Source organism: Macrobrachium rosenbergii, chromosome 56 (genome assembly GCF_040412425.1).
Source record: "Macrobrachium rosenbergii isolate ZJJX-2024 chromosome 56, ASM4041242v1, whole genome shotgun sequence".
NCBI lineage: Eukaryota > Metazoa > Arthropoda > Malacostraca > Decapoda > Palaemonidae > Macrobrachium > Macrobrachium rosenbergii.
The window spans coordinates 26649534-26668594 of NC_089796.1; the positions used below are offsets into that span (position 1 = coordinate 26649534).

At 39.8% G+C, this 19061-nt stretch overlaps 1 protein-coding gene across 1 annotated transcript in view; it reads right to left on the reverse strand.

The window, feature by feature from the left end:
- LOC136836290 (uncharacterized) overlaps positions 1-19061 on the reverse strand; it is a 484005-nt gene that overhangs the window by 16058 nt on the left and 448886 nt on the right. The window contains exon 6 of the mRNA XM_067100354.1: positions 18004-18186. Coding sequence (XP_066956455.1) covers positions 18004-18186 — 183 coding nt within the window. The remainder of the gene's footprint in view (positions 1-18003; positions 18187-19061) is intronic.

The following is a 19061-nucleotide window of genomic DNA, read 5'->3' on the forward strand; positions in this document are numbered from 1 at the left end:
ACAAGTACCGAGGTATCACTTTAATCTTATATTATTTACTTATTATTTTACAGAGTACTTTAATTTCATGTATATCTTAGTGATAACATATACTGTACATGTATTACTATATCCAAATCAAGCTTAGACCTGAAATTCATAAGTTCTATATCTCGCAAGAACTGTCATTGACAATTTATACTGTACATAGCTTATTCTATCGTTTTACTATACTGCTAGCAGGTTTTTGGCTCACCTGAGATTACACATGTAGGAGAGCAAGAGAAGATGAAGTGCCACTAGGAGCCACAGCAAATGGGGAAGGGTGGGAAGAATGGGGAGGGAAGTGCCAGCAACCCTTGACACCCCAGCCTCACAAGAAACAGTCTTGCAGACCTAACACCCGTCCCAAAAGGTAAAGCCTTGGACAGTCAAATAACTAGAAATGCTTCTTGCTTAGAATAAAAAGAAGATTCCATAACAATGATAGAACTAGAAAAGGAAGCAGAAGCATAAGGAAGGGACTCACTGATCACACAAGAAAATGAAATATATTAAAGTGCACTTCAAAGAGAAAGATAAATGACAGACAGGATTTTGAATGAAAAGCAGAATGCAATGTAAAAGAGATTCAACAATTGATTGAGTTAACATAACATCAAAATTAAAACAACTCACTACAGACCTTACTATCTAATAACAATGTCTATATCTATCTATACTATTAGTCCTGCCATTGTTAAGTAAAGTCACAATGATAAGATTTGTGCTTACCAACAACGATCCTTCAGTGGCTGCTAATTGGGTACTGGAACTTGTTAAACAAAAGGAAGGTGACAGAGGGCACAGACCCACATCACACTGAGAATTGAACCAGTTCCTTGGCAGCAGACTCTTCCATGCATTGCAGGGCAGTCCTGAGTTTGGACTACAAAGACGAGGCACTGACACCTTACCTCTCAAATGGGAGCGTGAAAAAAGATTGTACACTCTGGGGAAACTCAGAATGGTTCCCTAACATACATTCCATTAAACCTCTGACTTATTAAAATCATATTAACATCCACTTCTAACTTCTCAATATGCTTTTCATGAACCAAAAGGGGTGCGGTAGGCTGAGCTAAAGACAAAGTCTCCGGTCTAGGTCCAGCTAAAGGAATAGTAGAGGAAAAGGCCGGAGACTGAGTAGAGACAACTGAAGTCGAAAGTTCATGAGAAATAGGAGAAAATGCAGATTTATACCCTGGACTAACTATTTGCTTTCTTAATTTACCTGCTCCCCTTCTCTTTTTATGTCTAAGAAACTTACGCATAAAGTCCTTTGACCAATCCCCGCATTCTTCGCACCTATTCTTAAGATCACACTCTATACTCTAACAGCCAGCACAAACAGCGTGTCTATCTAATTCAAAATTAAGCATCCTGCTATCACAGTAATCATTTCTGCATAACCTGATGCTCTTAGTCTTGCTTCCTGTGGAAGATATCCTTGGGAAAACAAATGTAAAATACCACAAAAGCAGCAAGCAGCCAAAACAATGAAATGCAGACAGCCAACCTCTGTAGCAACAAGGAGAATTCTAATAAAAAATGAAATATGACTACTCACCAAATCATTATTGGATGTGTGCACACAAGCACGAAGAACAGACCAAAGTCAATAGTTTTTTTTTCTCTATCTCTCTCTCTCTCATGTGCAGGTTAAAAATTAGGTTTCAGAAAGTCATATGGTACAGGTGTATTTATGATAGCTAGAATAAGTGCTCATTGCAAAATCTGAACTTATGGGTAGCAAAGGGGAGCACTCCAAACACAATATTAACTTGGAACCCTGTCTGTTTGCATCTCTTGAACATTTGTAAGTAGGGTGCAAATGTATTCAGAAAAACTTTTGCCATCATTGTAAATGCAAGCATGATTTTCAGAAGTTTATTTTTTGTTGTTTTTCATGGTAAAGATGACTACCACTAGCATTATTAGATAGGTCTGTAAGGTATGTTCAGCAGACAATTGTCTTAAAGGATTTGTTCTTTAAGTCATTTTGTTTGGAATGACATGGAATGACTTGCAATGTAGATGACAAGTGTAATAAATACTGTACATATCTTGGATAAGAGGTCATGTGTGCTTAAGTATCGCAAATGTAGGGAGTCCAAGGTACTTTTTTCACCTTCTCCTCCACATAAATTTTATGACCCGTCACTTCTGCTCTGTTTTCTATTGCTCTTCAGCTAGTCAAGATCTACAATAGATGATTTATTGCAGGATAAGGGTTTAGTTTTTGCTTCATCACATGAAATTTCTGTTTATTAAAGATCAGAATGACTACAAATCTCCTCATACTGATTCAAATGTTTTGTGCTTCCCTTCAAGATGTAAAGCATTGGGGACTTCTTCTGTTTGTAGCCCTTCTTCTGGACAGCCCTGTAATAATGGGAATGATCCCTTACCAAAGAACGAAGAGGTTTCTCATGAAGAGGTTCTGTGCTCTTTCAGTACCTCTCATGCTCCACCGATAATTCATTTTAAACACTCACCTGAAGATTGTTTCAGTAGATGTAAAGGCAAAGGATTTCATCTAATTTCTCACCTTCTCTGTTGCCATCTTGTGAGAGTGTAAATGATACACATCAAGATAAGTCTACGCTTATAGTTGTATCTACAAATATGACAAATTTTTAATTAATTTGTATTTTTCATAGCTAACAAACCTGAGGTCTTAACATTAGGATAAATCTTCTGGCGCCAGCTGGAAACTGGTTTAAACACAATAAAAAAATCATATATGCAAGGAATCTGTGGCATCTGGCATCTGATCTGCAGATGAGGTGGAAGCAGGTCAGAGACCCAGCTGGAACCTTGTGGCATAATCAGGCTTTCTTCCAACCCAGTATAAGGCATAAGAGGGGTGGCAAGAGGTGGGCAGTCTATGTTAAGACTTCTGGTTTGTTAGCTATGAAAAATAAAAATTAATAAAAAATTTTGTCATTTGTTCATATGCATAAAAATCCTTCAGTCTCAACATTAGGATAGACTCACACTTGGAGGGAGGTATGAAAATCCTGAACCAACTGGAGGTTCGGCACACCTGATCAATCTTCCTAGAAATTAGAGTTCTAAGGAAGAGGACCTAAGCCTCTAAGTTGTAAGATAAGAGGGTATCTAATACCCAGTCCACCGGGTTAAAATACAATGCAGCAAGCTAGATTCATTGCATATATGGAAGTCAAAGAGAATTATATCTGTTCAAGCAACAAACCAGCCAGCCAAAGGTAATGGGTTTGTCACCACTTCTCATTCCCCTTGCCAGAGAGAGAAGTACAGGCTACTGAGAAGCAAATTTGTATGTTGAATGGAACATAAAAATGCTGTAACAGTATGGCTGCAACACTCACCTGCATCAAGCCAGTTCCAGCAAATGATGTGTCTTATTCTTCAAAGCTGCCCGTTGGTAGAGAAGAAAGGAAAAATGGAAAGAAAAGACACCAGTCATCTCACTCATTCTCTCTTCCACACTATCATCCATGGGCACTAGATGAGCTACACTTGTTGAGCAGCCACCACTGGACCCAAGGAAAAAATGTCCAAGGACCTGTGGGCAATGTCCTTCAGGTAGAAGGAAGTGAATCTGGTCTGACAAAGCCAAGAACCAGCATTCAAAATCCTATGAACAGACAAGTTCTTAATTGCCAAAGAGGAACCTATTCCTCTGATGTCATGTGCCTTAGCATGCACAGTATTGGCGACAGAACTTTACAATGAGTCACAGACTCGCCTAACACCTCACGCAGCCAAAACGAAACAGTATTCTTGGACACTTATTTCTTGGCTCAGCTTGTGCTAACAAAAAGTCTACGCCTAGGTCTTAGGTGACGAGTCCTTTTCAGATAGCAACACAGTGCTCTGACAGGGCAAAGCAGTAACTCTTGAGGATTGCTGTTAACAAAATCCCTAAGGGAAGGAATGGAAATTGAGGCAAATCTGTCACTGTGAACCAAGGGATTTTGAGTCTTAGCCACAAATTCCAGGGCAAATTTGAGAGCCACAGACCCCCAATCCCTGGTGTGTTTAACGTCATAATCTAGACCATGGAGCTCACCAACTCTCTTCGAGGAAGCCAAGGCCAGGAGAAAAACATTTTCAAAGTCAGATCCTTGTCTAACGATTGATGTAGTGACTCAAATGGAGCTCGAGTGAGACTACTCAGTACCAGGGTTGGGTCCCATGTGGGAGGCTTGAGTTCCCTAGAACAATACTGCTCAAAGCTCTTAAACAACATAGAGATTTCCCAGGATGAAGAGATGTCCACATCTTTCAGATGGAGAACTAATCCTAAAGTAGCCCTGGTCAAAGCCAAACACTTGAGACAAGCATCCACTGAGTCTTGGATTTCCAAAGAAACCAAAGAACTCAGAAAGAGCTACCGAGTTACGTACAGGACGAACATCGGTTGCTCCCTCTACCCGAGTGTCTGTAGAAACACAGGCAGAGGAGATACTAGTTCAGGTAACATTCCTGGAACTAGTATCAGAGACACAGGTTACCTCTTTAACTTGCCGCATACAAGGAAACCGTGCACTTGGAGCTCTGTGTAGCAGGGTCTCGCAGAGAGACTCACACTATGAAGAAACCCAGTCCATAGACCAGGGAGAGCACCGATAGAAGGCGAAGATGATGATGGCGAAAGGATTCTCTTCTTTGACCTCTACTGCAATTGGAGAGTCTCACCACAGTACATGTACGTGTGAAGAAACAGAGAATTCCCAACATCCCCCCAACATCTGAGATAGCGGAAAACAGGCCGTACTTCTCTTGAAAGGCTGAGTCGACCGATCAAAACTAAGTCGGAAGAATCGGTTGATGATGTCAAGACAACTAGCCACGACATCACAACCCCATCCGTGACATCACAGGAGCAGACAACTCTTACCAAAGCAGAAATACTAGTAGATAAACTTTGTACCCGTACATGGGCATTAGACTCCAGTGAAGAACTTGTCTGACATACATCCCTCATCCAGAAGTGTGTCTGATTGACGTCTATGTTGAGCATGTCACTGCAACCCCATCATCAGCATTGTATACAGAGGAGATGATACGATAATCCCAATGGGTGTCCTATGATAAGATGATCTATGCAGATATGTGCTAAATACTCTACTGTCAACTTGTGCACTGCCAACGGACTTCACACCGTTGACAGAGGAGATGTCCTAGTACTGTCAGTAGAATGTGCACCGTCAATGGAGGAGACACCCTATGAGGAGATCCCCTCTGACGACATAAGCCCAGTATGCAACTCAAAAGAGGAGTTGCCCCCACCTTTTTCTTGACTAAGGAACCACCACAGTGCCGTTCCTGAACAATGTTACGTAAAGCTTAAAGACTTGAAAAGAACTAGGATATTGGGACGCAGAACAGTCTGATTAGACTGGGATAGATAAGGGTAAGCTAAGATGGGAATTGTACCCAACCTAACCTAACCCAATCCCAAACTCTTGAAGAACAGGAAATCTTCTTGTAGAAATCACTATCCCAAAGAACAGGCTCCGGGATATTGAAGAGCAGGTTGATAAAAACAGGTTCGAACTAGGTAGGCTAGGCTAAGAACTCAACTACTAAGCCACCCAACCTAATCCTACCAAGTTCTTGAGGAACAGTAGATATTTCCTCATCTGTTCTTAGCCAATAAAATCCAGGCTCAGAACTCAATTACTTAGGCTAGGCTAAGTAAGCCACCAAAACCTAATCCCACCAAGTTCTTGAGGAACAGGAGATATTTCCTCATCTATCCTTAGTCAAGAAAATCCAGAGGCGTTTTCGAATCCTTTCTTGAGCTTAGAAGAGCTTCAACAGCAGTAGGAGCGATCACAAGTGGGAATTTAATATTCAGAATTATTATATGAAAATTACTGAACTCACAAACGAGATCAATAATTACTTCATAAGAAGAAAGAAAACCTTATTCTTCAAATCCTCCCTTTCCTACAGTGAAAGAAAACACCATAAGGAAAAGGAAGAGAGAGAGAGACAGGTCCTGATTGGAAACAGAAGGCCTCTCCTCATACAAAGAGCTCCCATTATTCTCCACTCTTGACGAGTCACGTCCTCAGAATCATGAAGAGTTATGTCCGCAAACGTGTCAAGTCATATCCTCATACGGACTTGATAAAGTCATGACCACGGACGAGGGAAAATGGACACGCATCAGCCTTTGAACGTTGGCTGTTACCTACATGATCAAAAGACACTGTACAGTCATGCTGTTGATGACTTGTACATGGTTGTCGCTGACGGCTGCGGTCATGACTTGCACAGCCTCAGTAGTGATTCGGACGAGATTTAGATGGTTGTGGATGTGATTCAGCACCATTCTAGATGTCCACTCAAGTTTTATGAGCGCTCTTTGCTTGATTAGAATGAACGAGGCAGTGAACAGGACGGAAAAGGTACTTCAACGCGGCATGGCCTTAGGCCATCCCATTATCTTCTCAACCTTCCACTTGAGCGAGGTCGATGGTCCGTTCCCAGGCACACTATTTTGAGACGACTTCCACACACCCCCTGAGTGACAGCCGTACGTTCGTGTTGTCATGTCCGAACGTATGAGACGACCAACTGGGATGAACCAACTGCATGTACATGTGATTTCACGGACTCGGACGTGCAACAGGACACGGCTGAGAAAACCTGAATGAAGATCAGAGGGTATTTTGGAAGAGCGTGGAAAGGTGACAAATGTCACGGACATTCAAACATCAAGTAGACAACAGCCCTAGGGTGGAAACTTGTCCAAGGTAACTCAAAAAGGAGTTCATACATCCTTCTTTGGCCCAAGTAAAGTTTCTATGCCCGTAGGAGTCATTGAAGAAGGATCCTCAGACCTCTCAGAGAGATTGTTGAACTCACGAATGAGATCAATAACCTCCCCGTAGGAAGCAAGAAACTTTTGACTCTCCCCGTCCTCTGCTTCATGAGCAGGAGGCGAAGCCCTGAAGTAGATGGAAGAGAGGGATCCCGATCACTTGACGGACGTTGGCTATCCCTTGTTAACGACAACTCACATCCACAAACATAGGAACATAGCCATGCATCAGCTCTTGGGTCAGAAGAGTTATGTACGCAGACAAACGACATACGCTATCCCTCACAGGAGAGCGAGGAACCGAAGCATGAGACCTAGGGAAGTCATGTCCACGGACTTGGGAAGACGAACGACGTACGTGGGTTCTAGGTGAACGAGACACGGAACATTTCAACCTCTTAGGAGCCGGAGAACCACGGTCACTATCAGATCCAGGGACGTGGCTAAGAACATGTCTGCAGATAACACAATCAGGAGAGGAAACCCTAATCCTCGAAGGAGAACATCTTGTAGGCCTCAAAACAACTGGACTTCTAAAGGGGGGGGGGTCCACCACTTTCGACTTCTAAATCGGAGCCTTTTCATCTTTCCGCTGATCTTGCTCAAAATGAGGAGAAGAATGAATGACTGAAGCCGACTTCTGAGGGTTTGCAGAGCGATGAACACCATCCACAGGAACACGGACGCAACTATGTCAGCGTACGTGAATTGGAGACACATGTCTGTGGGAAGAAGTTCATGAAATGAAACAGTCCTGGGCTTCTCCAACGGTGAAGCGGCAACGTCTTCAATCCTCCAGCGCCTAACTCGAGCACGAGTAGGGGGAGACGAAGATGACAATGAGGATGAAGAACAAGAAGGCGGAAGCCTATGCCTTTTCTTGACAGAAGGACTGCCATACCTTTCTCGAAAGACAGAGTCCAGTCTGTCCACCACAATCTGAACAAATGCCTCCGAAGGATCGCCAACTGCAGCAGATGACTTCATGGCAGCAGTCGGTTGTGACATCAAGGGAGCAGTCGGAGGAAATGAAATCACGGATACTGTCGCATGGGGAGAGGCAACGCAGGGAGTGACATCACGGAAGCAGGAGTCCAACCCAGGCCAATGGAATTGCTGCAAGTAAAGACAACCCAGGATGATGCATAGTTACTAACGAAGGCGTCCCGCTAGGTGGCATCACACGAGAACCAAAGAAGTGGAGGCCGGGAGGGGGGGAACTTCCAGGGGAGCCGACACTGGTAGGCGTGAAGACGAAATGTGACAACAGGCCATCCAGAGAGGGAACACTGGCTAGGCCTAAGGAGGCCCAAATAGACAACATCTTTTGCGCATCAGAATCTGAAACAAAGGAACAAGATGGCGCTGCCTTCTCTCTTCCTGAAGGGGAAATATCCCCTCCCGAGAGAGATGGGGCAGCATGATACATAAAATCACCTTGACCAACTCCCAATGTTTCCAAAGACAAATCGATGGAGAAAAGAAAGGAGAAAAGGCATCAGTGGATGACGAAGCAGATGGAATAAGCCTGGAAGAAGGGGAGCAGAAGTGTCAACTTGAGGAGGAGGAAATCCTTCCCAAGATGGAAGCTACAACTTCCTTTTGTGTTCCCTCTTCTTGTAGAACTTCTTCCACTGCACAACAGGCCAGGAAAGACACTCTGGGTACTGACTGGTGATATTACAAAAATCAGAAGTTCAGAACAGCACCTACTGCAAGAATGGGGGTCTATCTCTAAAGAAGCCAGGAAGCAGGAACATGGGAACCCTCGCACACCGGGATGCGTGTTGACGCTCTTAGATTGGTTACTGGAAAGCATGATAATACCACGAAACACACACAGACACCCAAAAGCACAACACAACCAGTAGGAAGGTATCACAGGCTTAGGACAAAAACCGGCTTGGGGAAAGGAGAGCAAAAGCGCACGTCCAGCTCCAAGGGGGTTAAAGAAAGACTGAATGAGTCACGAGGTTCCAGCTGGGTCTCTGACCCGCTTCCATCTCATCTGCGTATCAGATGCCAGATGCCACAAATTCCTTGCATATAAGATTTTTTATTGTTTTAAAACTGGTTTCCAGCTGCGCCAGAAGATTTATCCTAATGTTAAGACCGAAGGTTTGTTCTGCGTATGAACAACTGGATGTTAAGACTTAACTTGTAACCTCCAATACAGTCAGTCCCCAGTTATTGGCGGGAGTTCCATTTCGAGGGTGTGATGATAAGCGAAAAACGCTGCTAACAGAAAATGAGCGATTTTCGGGGCTTATCGGCGCCAAAAAGTGCCGATTTTCAGTTATGTGCACCTCTGTTAGGTATGTATCAGTGCCAATCCCCAGTTATCTGTGCCGGTAAGCTGAAATTGGCGATTTTTGGTGACGAAATTTAGCTAATTTTTGTCGGTAGACAAGTGCCATAAAACCAGATCGTCATTAACCGGGGACTGCCTGTATTCTACTGTACAGTACTTACTCCTTCCATTCTGTCTCCTGATTCTGATTTCTCTGAGGAATCAGTTTTGTTTTCCCTTCTCTGTCACCTTCACCCAGAAATCCTTTACCTACTCCTGACAATTCTTTTCCTCTTCCAGCTCCAGTCATATCAGTCTGTACTTCAATTCGACACTTCTAGTTCTGTATCCATCAGTAGCTCTTCTTGCACCGAGAACATTTCCTGCCCTCCTGTCTCCATTCAGACAAAGGATAGCATTGCTTGCTGGTAGGCAAGGGAGACACCCCCAGGCAGGAGTAAACAAGACAACTGTGTCATGGCAGAAAGGTGAATGGCTGACCTAGACATGATTAGGGTTAGCCAGTCAGTGACAGTTACCTTGCTAGTTAGAAGAAGTGGGCGAGCTTACAAGAGCTCAGTTGTCTGTTGTGTCTGCTGAGTTGCTGACTACTGTCACTGACTGGCTAACCCTAATCATGTCTAGGTCAGCCATTCACCTTTCTGCCATGACACAGTTGTCTTGTTTACTCCTGCCTGGGGTGTCTCCCTTGCCTTATCACTTGTTTTGCACTGCCTGTCTCTTCTAGTTTGGATGACTTAGCAGCTGATTTACCACCAGTTTTACCACCAGATGTGCCATTTTCTGCTAGTTAGAAGAAGTGGGCGAGCTTACAAGAGCTCAGTTGTCTGTTGTGTCTGCTGAGTTGCTGACTACTGTCACTGACTGGCTAACCCTAATCATGTCTAGGTCAGCCATTCACCTTTCTGCCATGACACAGTTGTCTTGTTTACTCCTGCCTGGGGGTGTCTCCCTTGCCTTATCACTTGTTTTGCACCGCCTGTCTCTTCTAGTTTGGATGACTTAGCAGCTGATTTACCACCAGTTTTACCACCAGATGTGCCATTTTCTGCTGCCACAGATACACCTGGAGGTCTTAATAATGACAATACTGATTCTGGCATTCCTTCAGCTTTTCAAAAGCTTTTACCCAAAGAAAATTCATTATTTCCTCTGTTTTTTTACCAAAGGAGCTGCTCCTACAGCAGTGGATATGAAATTACCCTTTACATATTTGGTTATAGCTAGAATGAGGTAGTCGCTCATTCTCTAGCATACAAGGAAGTTCTAGAAATGCTTATTTTATATTCTCTCCTTTTATGAAACCTCACAAGGTATCTTTTTACACATGGTCTATGCCTCCTACTTGTCCTTCTCCTGTTAAGGATGCTAGCTTCTTTGCTCTTCTAGACCCTAAGAAACATAGATGTTTGGATACAGGGAAGGTTGTTTGGCCTTCTGAAGCAGAATCCCTTCTGTGGTCTGTTCCACCTTGTGGGGGTGTTGTCTTTCACTGAATTTTCTTTGAGTGCTTCAATGAAATCCTCTCACCTGAAGGATTTTCTAAGATTAGGGGATGGTGTTATCTGTTTGGCATCCAGATTCACACTTATACCTAGATGACTGCCTAGACTTGGCCCGGTCTCCAGAGGCAAAGGACAATCCTCTTTTTATTACAAGAGACTTCAGCATTCTTGTAAATCACAGAAGTCAGTTCTATCTCCTTTGAAGTCAATCATGTACCTGGGGATAAGGATCGACTCTCAAACTTTTTGGACTTTTACAAAGGAACAGGTTAACAATTTTCTGTCTCTACTAGCAAGATTTCAACCTTTAAAGCCCTTAGCAGCCAAACAATGGCTCTCTCTCTTTCTTGGGTCACATGGCCTCCCTCAAGAAGTTTGTAATCTGGCCTGGCTGAGGGTAAGACCAGTGCAATTTCACCTGAGGCAAGTTTAGGAAAGGTCTTCTGAACCATGCTCTCTTATCGTCACTGTTACAATGTTCCTTCAAGAAACCCTACAGAAGTGGAACGAACGCTCAAGGTTTCTGTCAGGGATAAGTCTTCAAGTGAGGAGCCCAGTCCTCACACTGTTTACTGACACTTCCATAAGAGGTCAGGGTGCCAATCTGGGGAATCATTACATTAAAAACTTGGAGCTGCTAGCAATCCAAGTTAAGCCTTCAGACATTGGAATCTTTGGTCAAGGACAAAGTTGTCATGATCTTCTCGGACAACACAATGTCTCTAGTGTAAAGACGGAAGCAGGGAGATATTAAGTCGAATTTCATGTTCCAGTTAGCTAAAGAACTTCTTTTGTAGGCAAAAACCAGGAACATTGCCCTAGTTCCACAGCTCGTTCTGGGGAAGGCCAATGTCTTGGCAGATCAGCTGAGCAGAAGAGATTAATTTTGAAAAACTCAGTGGTTTCTTCAACTACAAGTGTCAAGACCTGTGGAAACTGTGGGGGGTCTCTGATAGTGGACCTGTTTGCAATGACTCTCAATGCAGAGCTTCCCAGCTATGTGCCCTGTTCCTAAACCTTGAGGCTTGGGCAGCTGACGCAACGCTCCAAGATTAGTCCAATTTGAATGTTTATGTCTTTCCTCCTTTTGTAATGGTCAGGAAAGTTCTGAACAATGTGAGGACATCTTACAACACCAGAATGACTTGCAGCTCTGTGGTGGCCTCAGAGGGAATGGTTTCCTGACCTCTTTCAATTAGCCAATGATTTTCTTAGACTGCTCCCATTCTGGAAGGATCTGCTCAAGCAGCCTCTGTCTCTGAGGTTCCACCAAAAGCCTCCACCTGCTACAGCAACTGCCTGGATGCTATCAACCATCTCATACAAGACAAATTTCTTGAGTCTCTAGACATTCAGTACTTAAGTTGAGAAGAAAATCTAACTGTCTCTATTAGCAACAGTGGGCAGCTTACCACAAGTAGTGCCTTTGCAGGGGAGTTTCTTGCACTCATGCCTCTGCAGACAATTTAATTAAATTTTTCCCATTATTGAGGTATACAAAAGGCCTGTCAGTACTAGCAATAAAGGTTATAAGTCAATGTTGTCTTCTGTTCTTAGACATGTTAACCTGCATATTTCTCATGATCTGGACCTAAAAGAAACTACTAGATCATTTGAAATTGAAGTTCCTTCAACTCCTAAGCATTTCCTTTCTTGGAACTTAGATGTAATCCTTAAATATCTTGAGAAGAAACCTTCTGAACCCTTGCAGTCAGTTCCTCCTAAATTTTTAACTATGAAGACACTTTTTCTAGTTGCTTTAGCAACAACTAAATGGGTTAGTGAGCTGCAAGCATTCTCTTGAGAGGTAGGTTTTAAGAGCAGAGATGCAGTTTTATCGTTTCTACCTCATTGCAGAGCAGAGAGAGATTTTAAGGTGAAAGCTTTACCCAGTCATGTTTATTGTCTTTGGTAAGCAAGGAAGAAAGAAGATGCAATTCTTTGTTCAGTCAAAGCATTGCACATATATGTATGGGCAGGCTTCAATCTTCATGTAATACTGTTACTACTTTGTTTTGTGCCCTTAGGAAGCTAAGACTATATCCAAGAATGTAATGTCATTGTTGTGGGCAGCTTGAAGGAACACTGTTGTGTAAAGGAGCTTACCTTTACATATTAGGTGGTGGTTTTAGTTTGTTGAATTTTGGCCTTGTCAGACTGAGGCACAAGGTCCTTATCTCCTCTACTTCTCTGGAAGTAGCAACCCCCCCCAATAAGATTCCCTCCTGCAGTCATTCCTGAGGGCCTTACAACCTTATGTGGATCTACCAGTCTGGCACCAGTACAGTAATACCCCGAACTTGTGCGATTCGAGCTGTGCAAATTCACAGACATAATAACTTTTCATTAGAACCTAACTAATTATCACACAAGAGTTTTTCACAGACACGCAAACATTTGCGAATACTGAGAAACCCTGCAAAAGTGTTTAGCTTTAATTTTTTATGTAATTTATAAGTTTTCAAGCTTTATTGTGTAAATTAAGTAACATTACATAATAAAAGTAATAATTTCCCTCTCTCTCTCTTTCACTGAGATGAGAGAATTTTTATGGTACATGTATGTTTCTTTGTTTTGACAAATAAGTTCTTCGTTGGACAAGTCGGCAGAGTTCCCGGCTAGCACTCTGCTGGGCCCGAGTTCAAGTCTCCAGCCAGCCAATGAAGAATTAGAGGAGTTTATTTCTGGTGATAGAAATTCATTTCTCGGTATAATGTGGTTTGGATTCCACAATAAGTTGTAGGTCCCGTTACTAGGTAACTATTTGGTTCTTAGCCTAGTAAAATAAATCTAATCTGTCGGGCCAGCCCTAAGAGAGCTGTTAATCAGCTCAGTGGTCTGGTTAAACTAAGGTATACTTAACTTGTATAACAAATAAATTTTTTTACCCAATAATAAGTACTAATTTTCAAATATTAATAAGATTAAATAATAAATAATAATAATAATAATATAACTGTAATTACAAAATTTGTATGTGATACGTATTTTAAACAAACAAATATTTTTCTCCTCATCTTCTGCAAGAAGCTTGAAGGCAAAAAGCTGTCTGACATGTCACTTTACATGGCAAGAAGAGGTAGTGTTGCTGATTAGTGGTCAAAGGTTTCTTGTTATTCTCTCTCTCTCTCTCTCTGTTCGTAATAATTCATAAAAAATTTCACTCTCTTAAGTAAGGACAACTGTTATCTCTCTCTCTCTCTCTCTCTCTCGTTCGTAGTTAGCGCAATCTACGTATTACTGTTTTTCTGTATATCTTTAACTGTACAGTAGATAATTTTAAATTGATCTAATTTTACCTTTACCATTTACAAACTGTAAGTGTGCCATTCTAAACAATTCAGAACAAAGAGAAAGAGACAGAATAAAGTTTTTAAAAACGAGGTTGAGAAGACTTCTAAAAACAGATTTGTGGAATGGGGGGAGAGAGAAATAGTATATTAATCTTCACACTCTCCTATATTCTTACGTTAACCATTTAGTTCATTTTTTAAGGGTAATGTATTAAGCTAACTTTTAAATGAAATTACAGTAACTTTAATTTCATTTAAGTTAGTTCAATACTGAATTTCCATCTTTTGATATCTAATGTAAGAATAACTTCTCTCTCTCTCTCATGTTATTCTCTCTGTCTCCAAAATATAATTCATAAATAATTTAACTTGATATTTCAAGTAAGGACAATATCTCTCTCTCTCTCTCTCTCTCATGTGTTATTCTCTCAGTCTCCGTAATAATTGATAAATAATTTCAATCTCTTAAGTAAGGACAACCCTTATCTCTCTCTCGTTCGTAGTTAGTGCTCACACATTTTTACAACTTATTATTTTTCTGTAAATCTTTACCTGTACAGTAGATAGTTTAAATTTATCTAATTTTACCTGTACCATGTATGAAGTGTAAATGCGCTATGTGGCAAATACGTTCTAAAACTTAGAGACATAATAACTAAGAGTTGTATTAGTCAAAATAAAAAACACTGTTTGTTCTCGAAAAAGCATTTCAAAACAAAGAGAAAGAGATGTAGAATAAAGAAGTTATTAAAAAGAGGTTGAGAAGACTTCTAAAAATAGATCGGTCAGAAGGGGAGAGAGACAGAAATTCTCTTCCAACTCTCTATTTTTATGTCAACCATTTATTTCTTTTTTCAACAGTAATGTATTAAGCTAATTTTTAAATGAAAATACAGTAACTTTAATTTCATTTAAAAGTTACCTTAATAATTTGGGAGCATGATTAGGGTCATATTTGGTGTTTAAACTTTAGAAATAAGCACTTATTAGCATTTTTAGAGACCATGCTAAACTTATGCGAAAATTCACCTTGCCCGAGGGGTTCTGGAACCTAACCTCGCGTAAGTTCGGGGTATGACTGTACTCACCGAGAAGGATAACACAGAAGGTAAGGAATGTTTTTGTTACAAACTCCTAGAGTACCTTGCTTGGGGTATTTTTTTTGACAGCTGCACTATCCCACCTCATTTACAATGTGGTATTCAGCCATCTTAATAGTTGGTGATTCATTGCAACTCTTATAAATTGTTATAATAAAATTTATTTACTGCAATACTTACCAGCTTTTAAGCAACATCACTCCCAGCCTCCACACTGAGTGGGTTTTCTTAAATGTTTTTCTGGATATAACGTAAACATTCTGGTCTCAGCTGGTGTGGGGTAAGTGAACTAGAAAGCAACTGTCATACATGATCTCAGCCAACTATCTTCATTTTCCTGTTTGCTGAACACATGCAGGCATGAGTTTTAATAGTTGGTATGTATTGAAGTAATAAATTTTATTAACCCTTAAACGCCTACTGGACGTATCATACGTCGACTAAAATTGTCTGTTGGGTGCCAAGTGGACGTACCGTACGTCGACTACAAAAAATTTCAACCTTCGGTCAACTTTGACTCGACCAAAATGGTCGAAAAACGCAATTGTAAGCTAAAACTCTTACATTCTAGTAATATTCAATCATGTACCTTCATTTTGCAACAAATTGGAAGTCTCTAGCACAATATTTCGATTTATGGTGAATTTTTGAAAAAAACCTTTTCCTTACGCCTCTCAGTATAACTTTCGGCCGAAAATTTCAGAAATTCTTTCGTCATTTTGTAGTAATTTTGCACTGTTTTATATTAGCCGTTACATAAAGTTTTATATATGAAAATGTGCGCAATTTCATGTAAAATACAGCAAAATACAACCCATGGTTGTAGCTTTTATCAGTTTGCAAATATTTTCATATAAACCACGATAACTGCCAAAATTTCAACCTTCGGTCAACTTTGACTCGACCGAAATGGTCAGAAACGCAATTTTAAGCTAAAACTCTTACGATCAAGTTATATTCAATCATTTACCTTCATTTTGCAACAAATTGGAAGTCTCTAGCACAATATTTCGATTTATGGTGAATTTTTGAAAAAAACTTTTTCCTTACGTCCGCCAGAAATTCTTTACATCACGTTGTCGTAATGTTTGCACCGTTTTATATTAGTCGTTACATAAAGTTTTATATGTGGAAAAATGCGCAACTTCATGTAGAATACAACAGAAAATAACTCATGGTTGTAGCTTTTATCAGTTTTGAAATATTTTCATATAAATCACGATAACTGCCAAAATTTCAACCTTGGTCAACTTTAACTTTCGACCGAAATGGTCACAAAACGCAATTATAAGCTAAAACTCTTACATTCTAGTAATATTCAATCATGTACCTTCATTTTGCAATAAACTGGAAGTCTCTAGCACAATATTTCGATTTATGGTGAATTTCAAAAAAAAAAAAAAAAAAAAAAAAACTTTTTCCTTACGTCTGCGTCTGTAACTTCGGCCGAACATCTCAGAAATTCTTTAAATCACGTTGTCGTAATGTTTGCATCGTTTTACATTAGTCATTACATAAACTTTTATATATGAAAATGTGCGCAATTTCATGTGGAATACAACAGAAAATAGCTCATGGTTGTAGCTTCTATCAGTTTTGAAATATTTTCACATAAATCACAATAACTCCCAAAATTTCAACCTTCGGTCAACTTTAACTCAACCGAAATGGTCGAAAAACGCAATTGTAAGCTAAAACTCTTACATTCTAGTAATATTCAATCATTTACCTTCATTTTGCAATACATTGGAAGTCTCTAGCACAATATTTCGATTTATGGTGAATTTTTGAAAAAAACTTTCCTTACGTCCGTGCGGTAACTCGGCCGAACATCTCAGAAATTCTTTCGTCACGTTGTCGTAATGTTTGCACCGTTTTATATTAGTCGTTACATAAACTTTTATATATGAAAATGTGCGCAATTTCATGTACAATACAACAGAAAATAACTCATGGTTGTATCTTTTATCAGTTTAGAAATATTTTCACATAAATCACGATAAATAGAAAAAATTCGACTTTCTGTCAACTTTAACTCAACCGAAATGGTCGAAAACTGCAATTGTAAGCTAAAACACTTACAGTCTAGTAATATTCAATCAATTAGCTTCATTTTTCAACAAACGGGAAGTCTCTAGCACAATATTTCGATTTATGGTGAATTTTTGAAAAAAACTTTTTTTACATCTGCGCTTTACGAATTCATGCATCATTTTGTGATAATATTTTCTCTGTGTTGCTTTGATTGTTTTACAATTTGTTATATACCAAAATCATCGCATTTTAGTGTACAATACAAAGAAACAAAAATAACCCGTTAGCTTTAACCGTTTTGCTCACAGCGCGATTTGTATAAAATTATATATAAAAAATGTTTTTTGCGCTGTCATACATTTCAATATTTATATATGATAATGATATTTTTTTCATTTCTGACAGTTGCATACTAAACTTCAGGCAATGACAAAAAAAATGAGCCAAAAATGAACTCTTAATCTTAAAAACTAAGCGTGCTGTGATTTTTTGAAAAAAACTTTTTTTCCGCTTTGGCGCTAACTCCCGAACGCCGCCGGCATACGGGAGACGTTTTTGTAAATAGAGGCTCGGCGTTTAAGGGTTAAGAAAATTTATTTTTGTATTAAGCAAGGAGTACCTCTACTACATGATGTCTACCCACCTTCAAACTATAACTGTACACTTTACTTGTTTCAATAAATAATTTGTCTCATGACTTACTGCCTTTGATAAGGTGTAACAACATTAATAAATAATCTCTAACAGGTTTGTAACATTTGTAACATTTATGAACACATGAAGCTTTTACATGAACTCATATGGCAAAGTGAAAATAGGTTTTTAATTGCAAGAAAAAAAGCACAACTGACAAAAGGAAAAACTGTTGTAGAGGAGACAATACAATAAAAATGTTTACTTAAACTGACTGACTGACCTCTGATTTGATAGGAGCATTTTTCACAGACACCTTTACATTTGAGAGATGTGGAATCAAACTACGGTTAGTACCCAGTGAGATATGGGTCTTTTTCAACTTATCTGGTCCAATATCTAAAGTATTATAAATAGGGATGCCACTCTTCACTTCTTCCAGAAGACTGAAAGCTCTGCTATGGTACTGTAAAAGCAAACACCATGAGAATTAATGGCACAGTAAATATGTACAGCTTATTTCTTAGGTTCAGTTCTTTAAATCACAAACCAAGAATAGATTAAGGAAAAGGGAACTGGATTCTTAGATATTAAGATAAAAAAGGGAAACAGATTCTGTAAAGTTAACATAGTGCAATTTCTTTCCTTTTTACAAGAAAATTATATGTACAGCCTAGGTTTCCAAACAAAATTTTCTATCTAAATGTACTACTGTAAATCAAGTGCAGTAAGCTTTGTTTCAATGACTATTATGTTCCAATGTAAACCACTACAAATGGAGAAATTGCATATCAATCCTATTTTCTCATGATGAGAGTAGAAATGTTCCAACTTTTCAACCATGATGAAAAATTGTTTGAACAAAAATGCAACCGAACATTCCATTTTCATACATAGAATATCTACCAAAAATGAAAATGCACTAAATAAATACAAAAACAAAAAGAACTCAACTACATAAAAATAAAGTGGTTAAATTGTATTACAGTCCTCATACTTGTTGACTAGTAACCACAGAATCTTCAACAGCTATTCGGCTTCCTCTTTGAATAAGGACATAATAACATTAACATTATTCAGTTTAAGCCAGGCCAAAATCACAATTTTTAAAAGTAAATTGTATTTTTCCTAACTATACAAACCTGAGGTCTTTTACATTAGGAATTACTTACGGCGAAACTAGACACAGTCGTTAAACTCTTGAACAAGGTGGTTAGGCAGTAACTACCATCAGGTAGCAGGAATACCCACCTGCCCAGATGTAAACATTCCAGTTTGCCTTTCGGCCCAGATTCATATTGAGGGGTGGCATGAGGCGAACATAAAAATGTAATGTAAAGG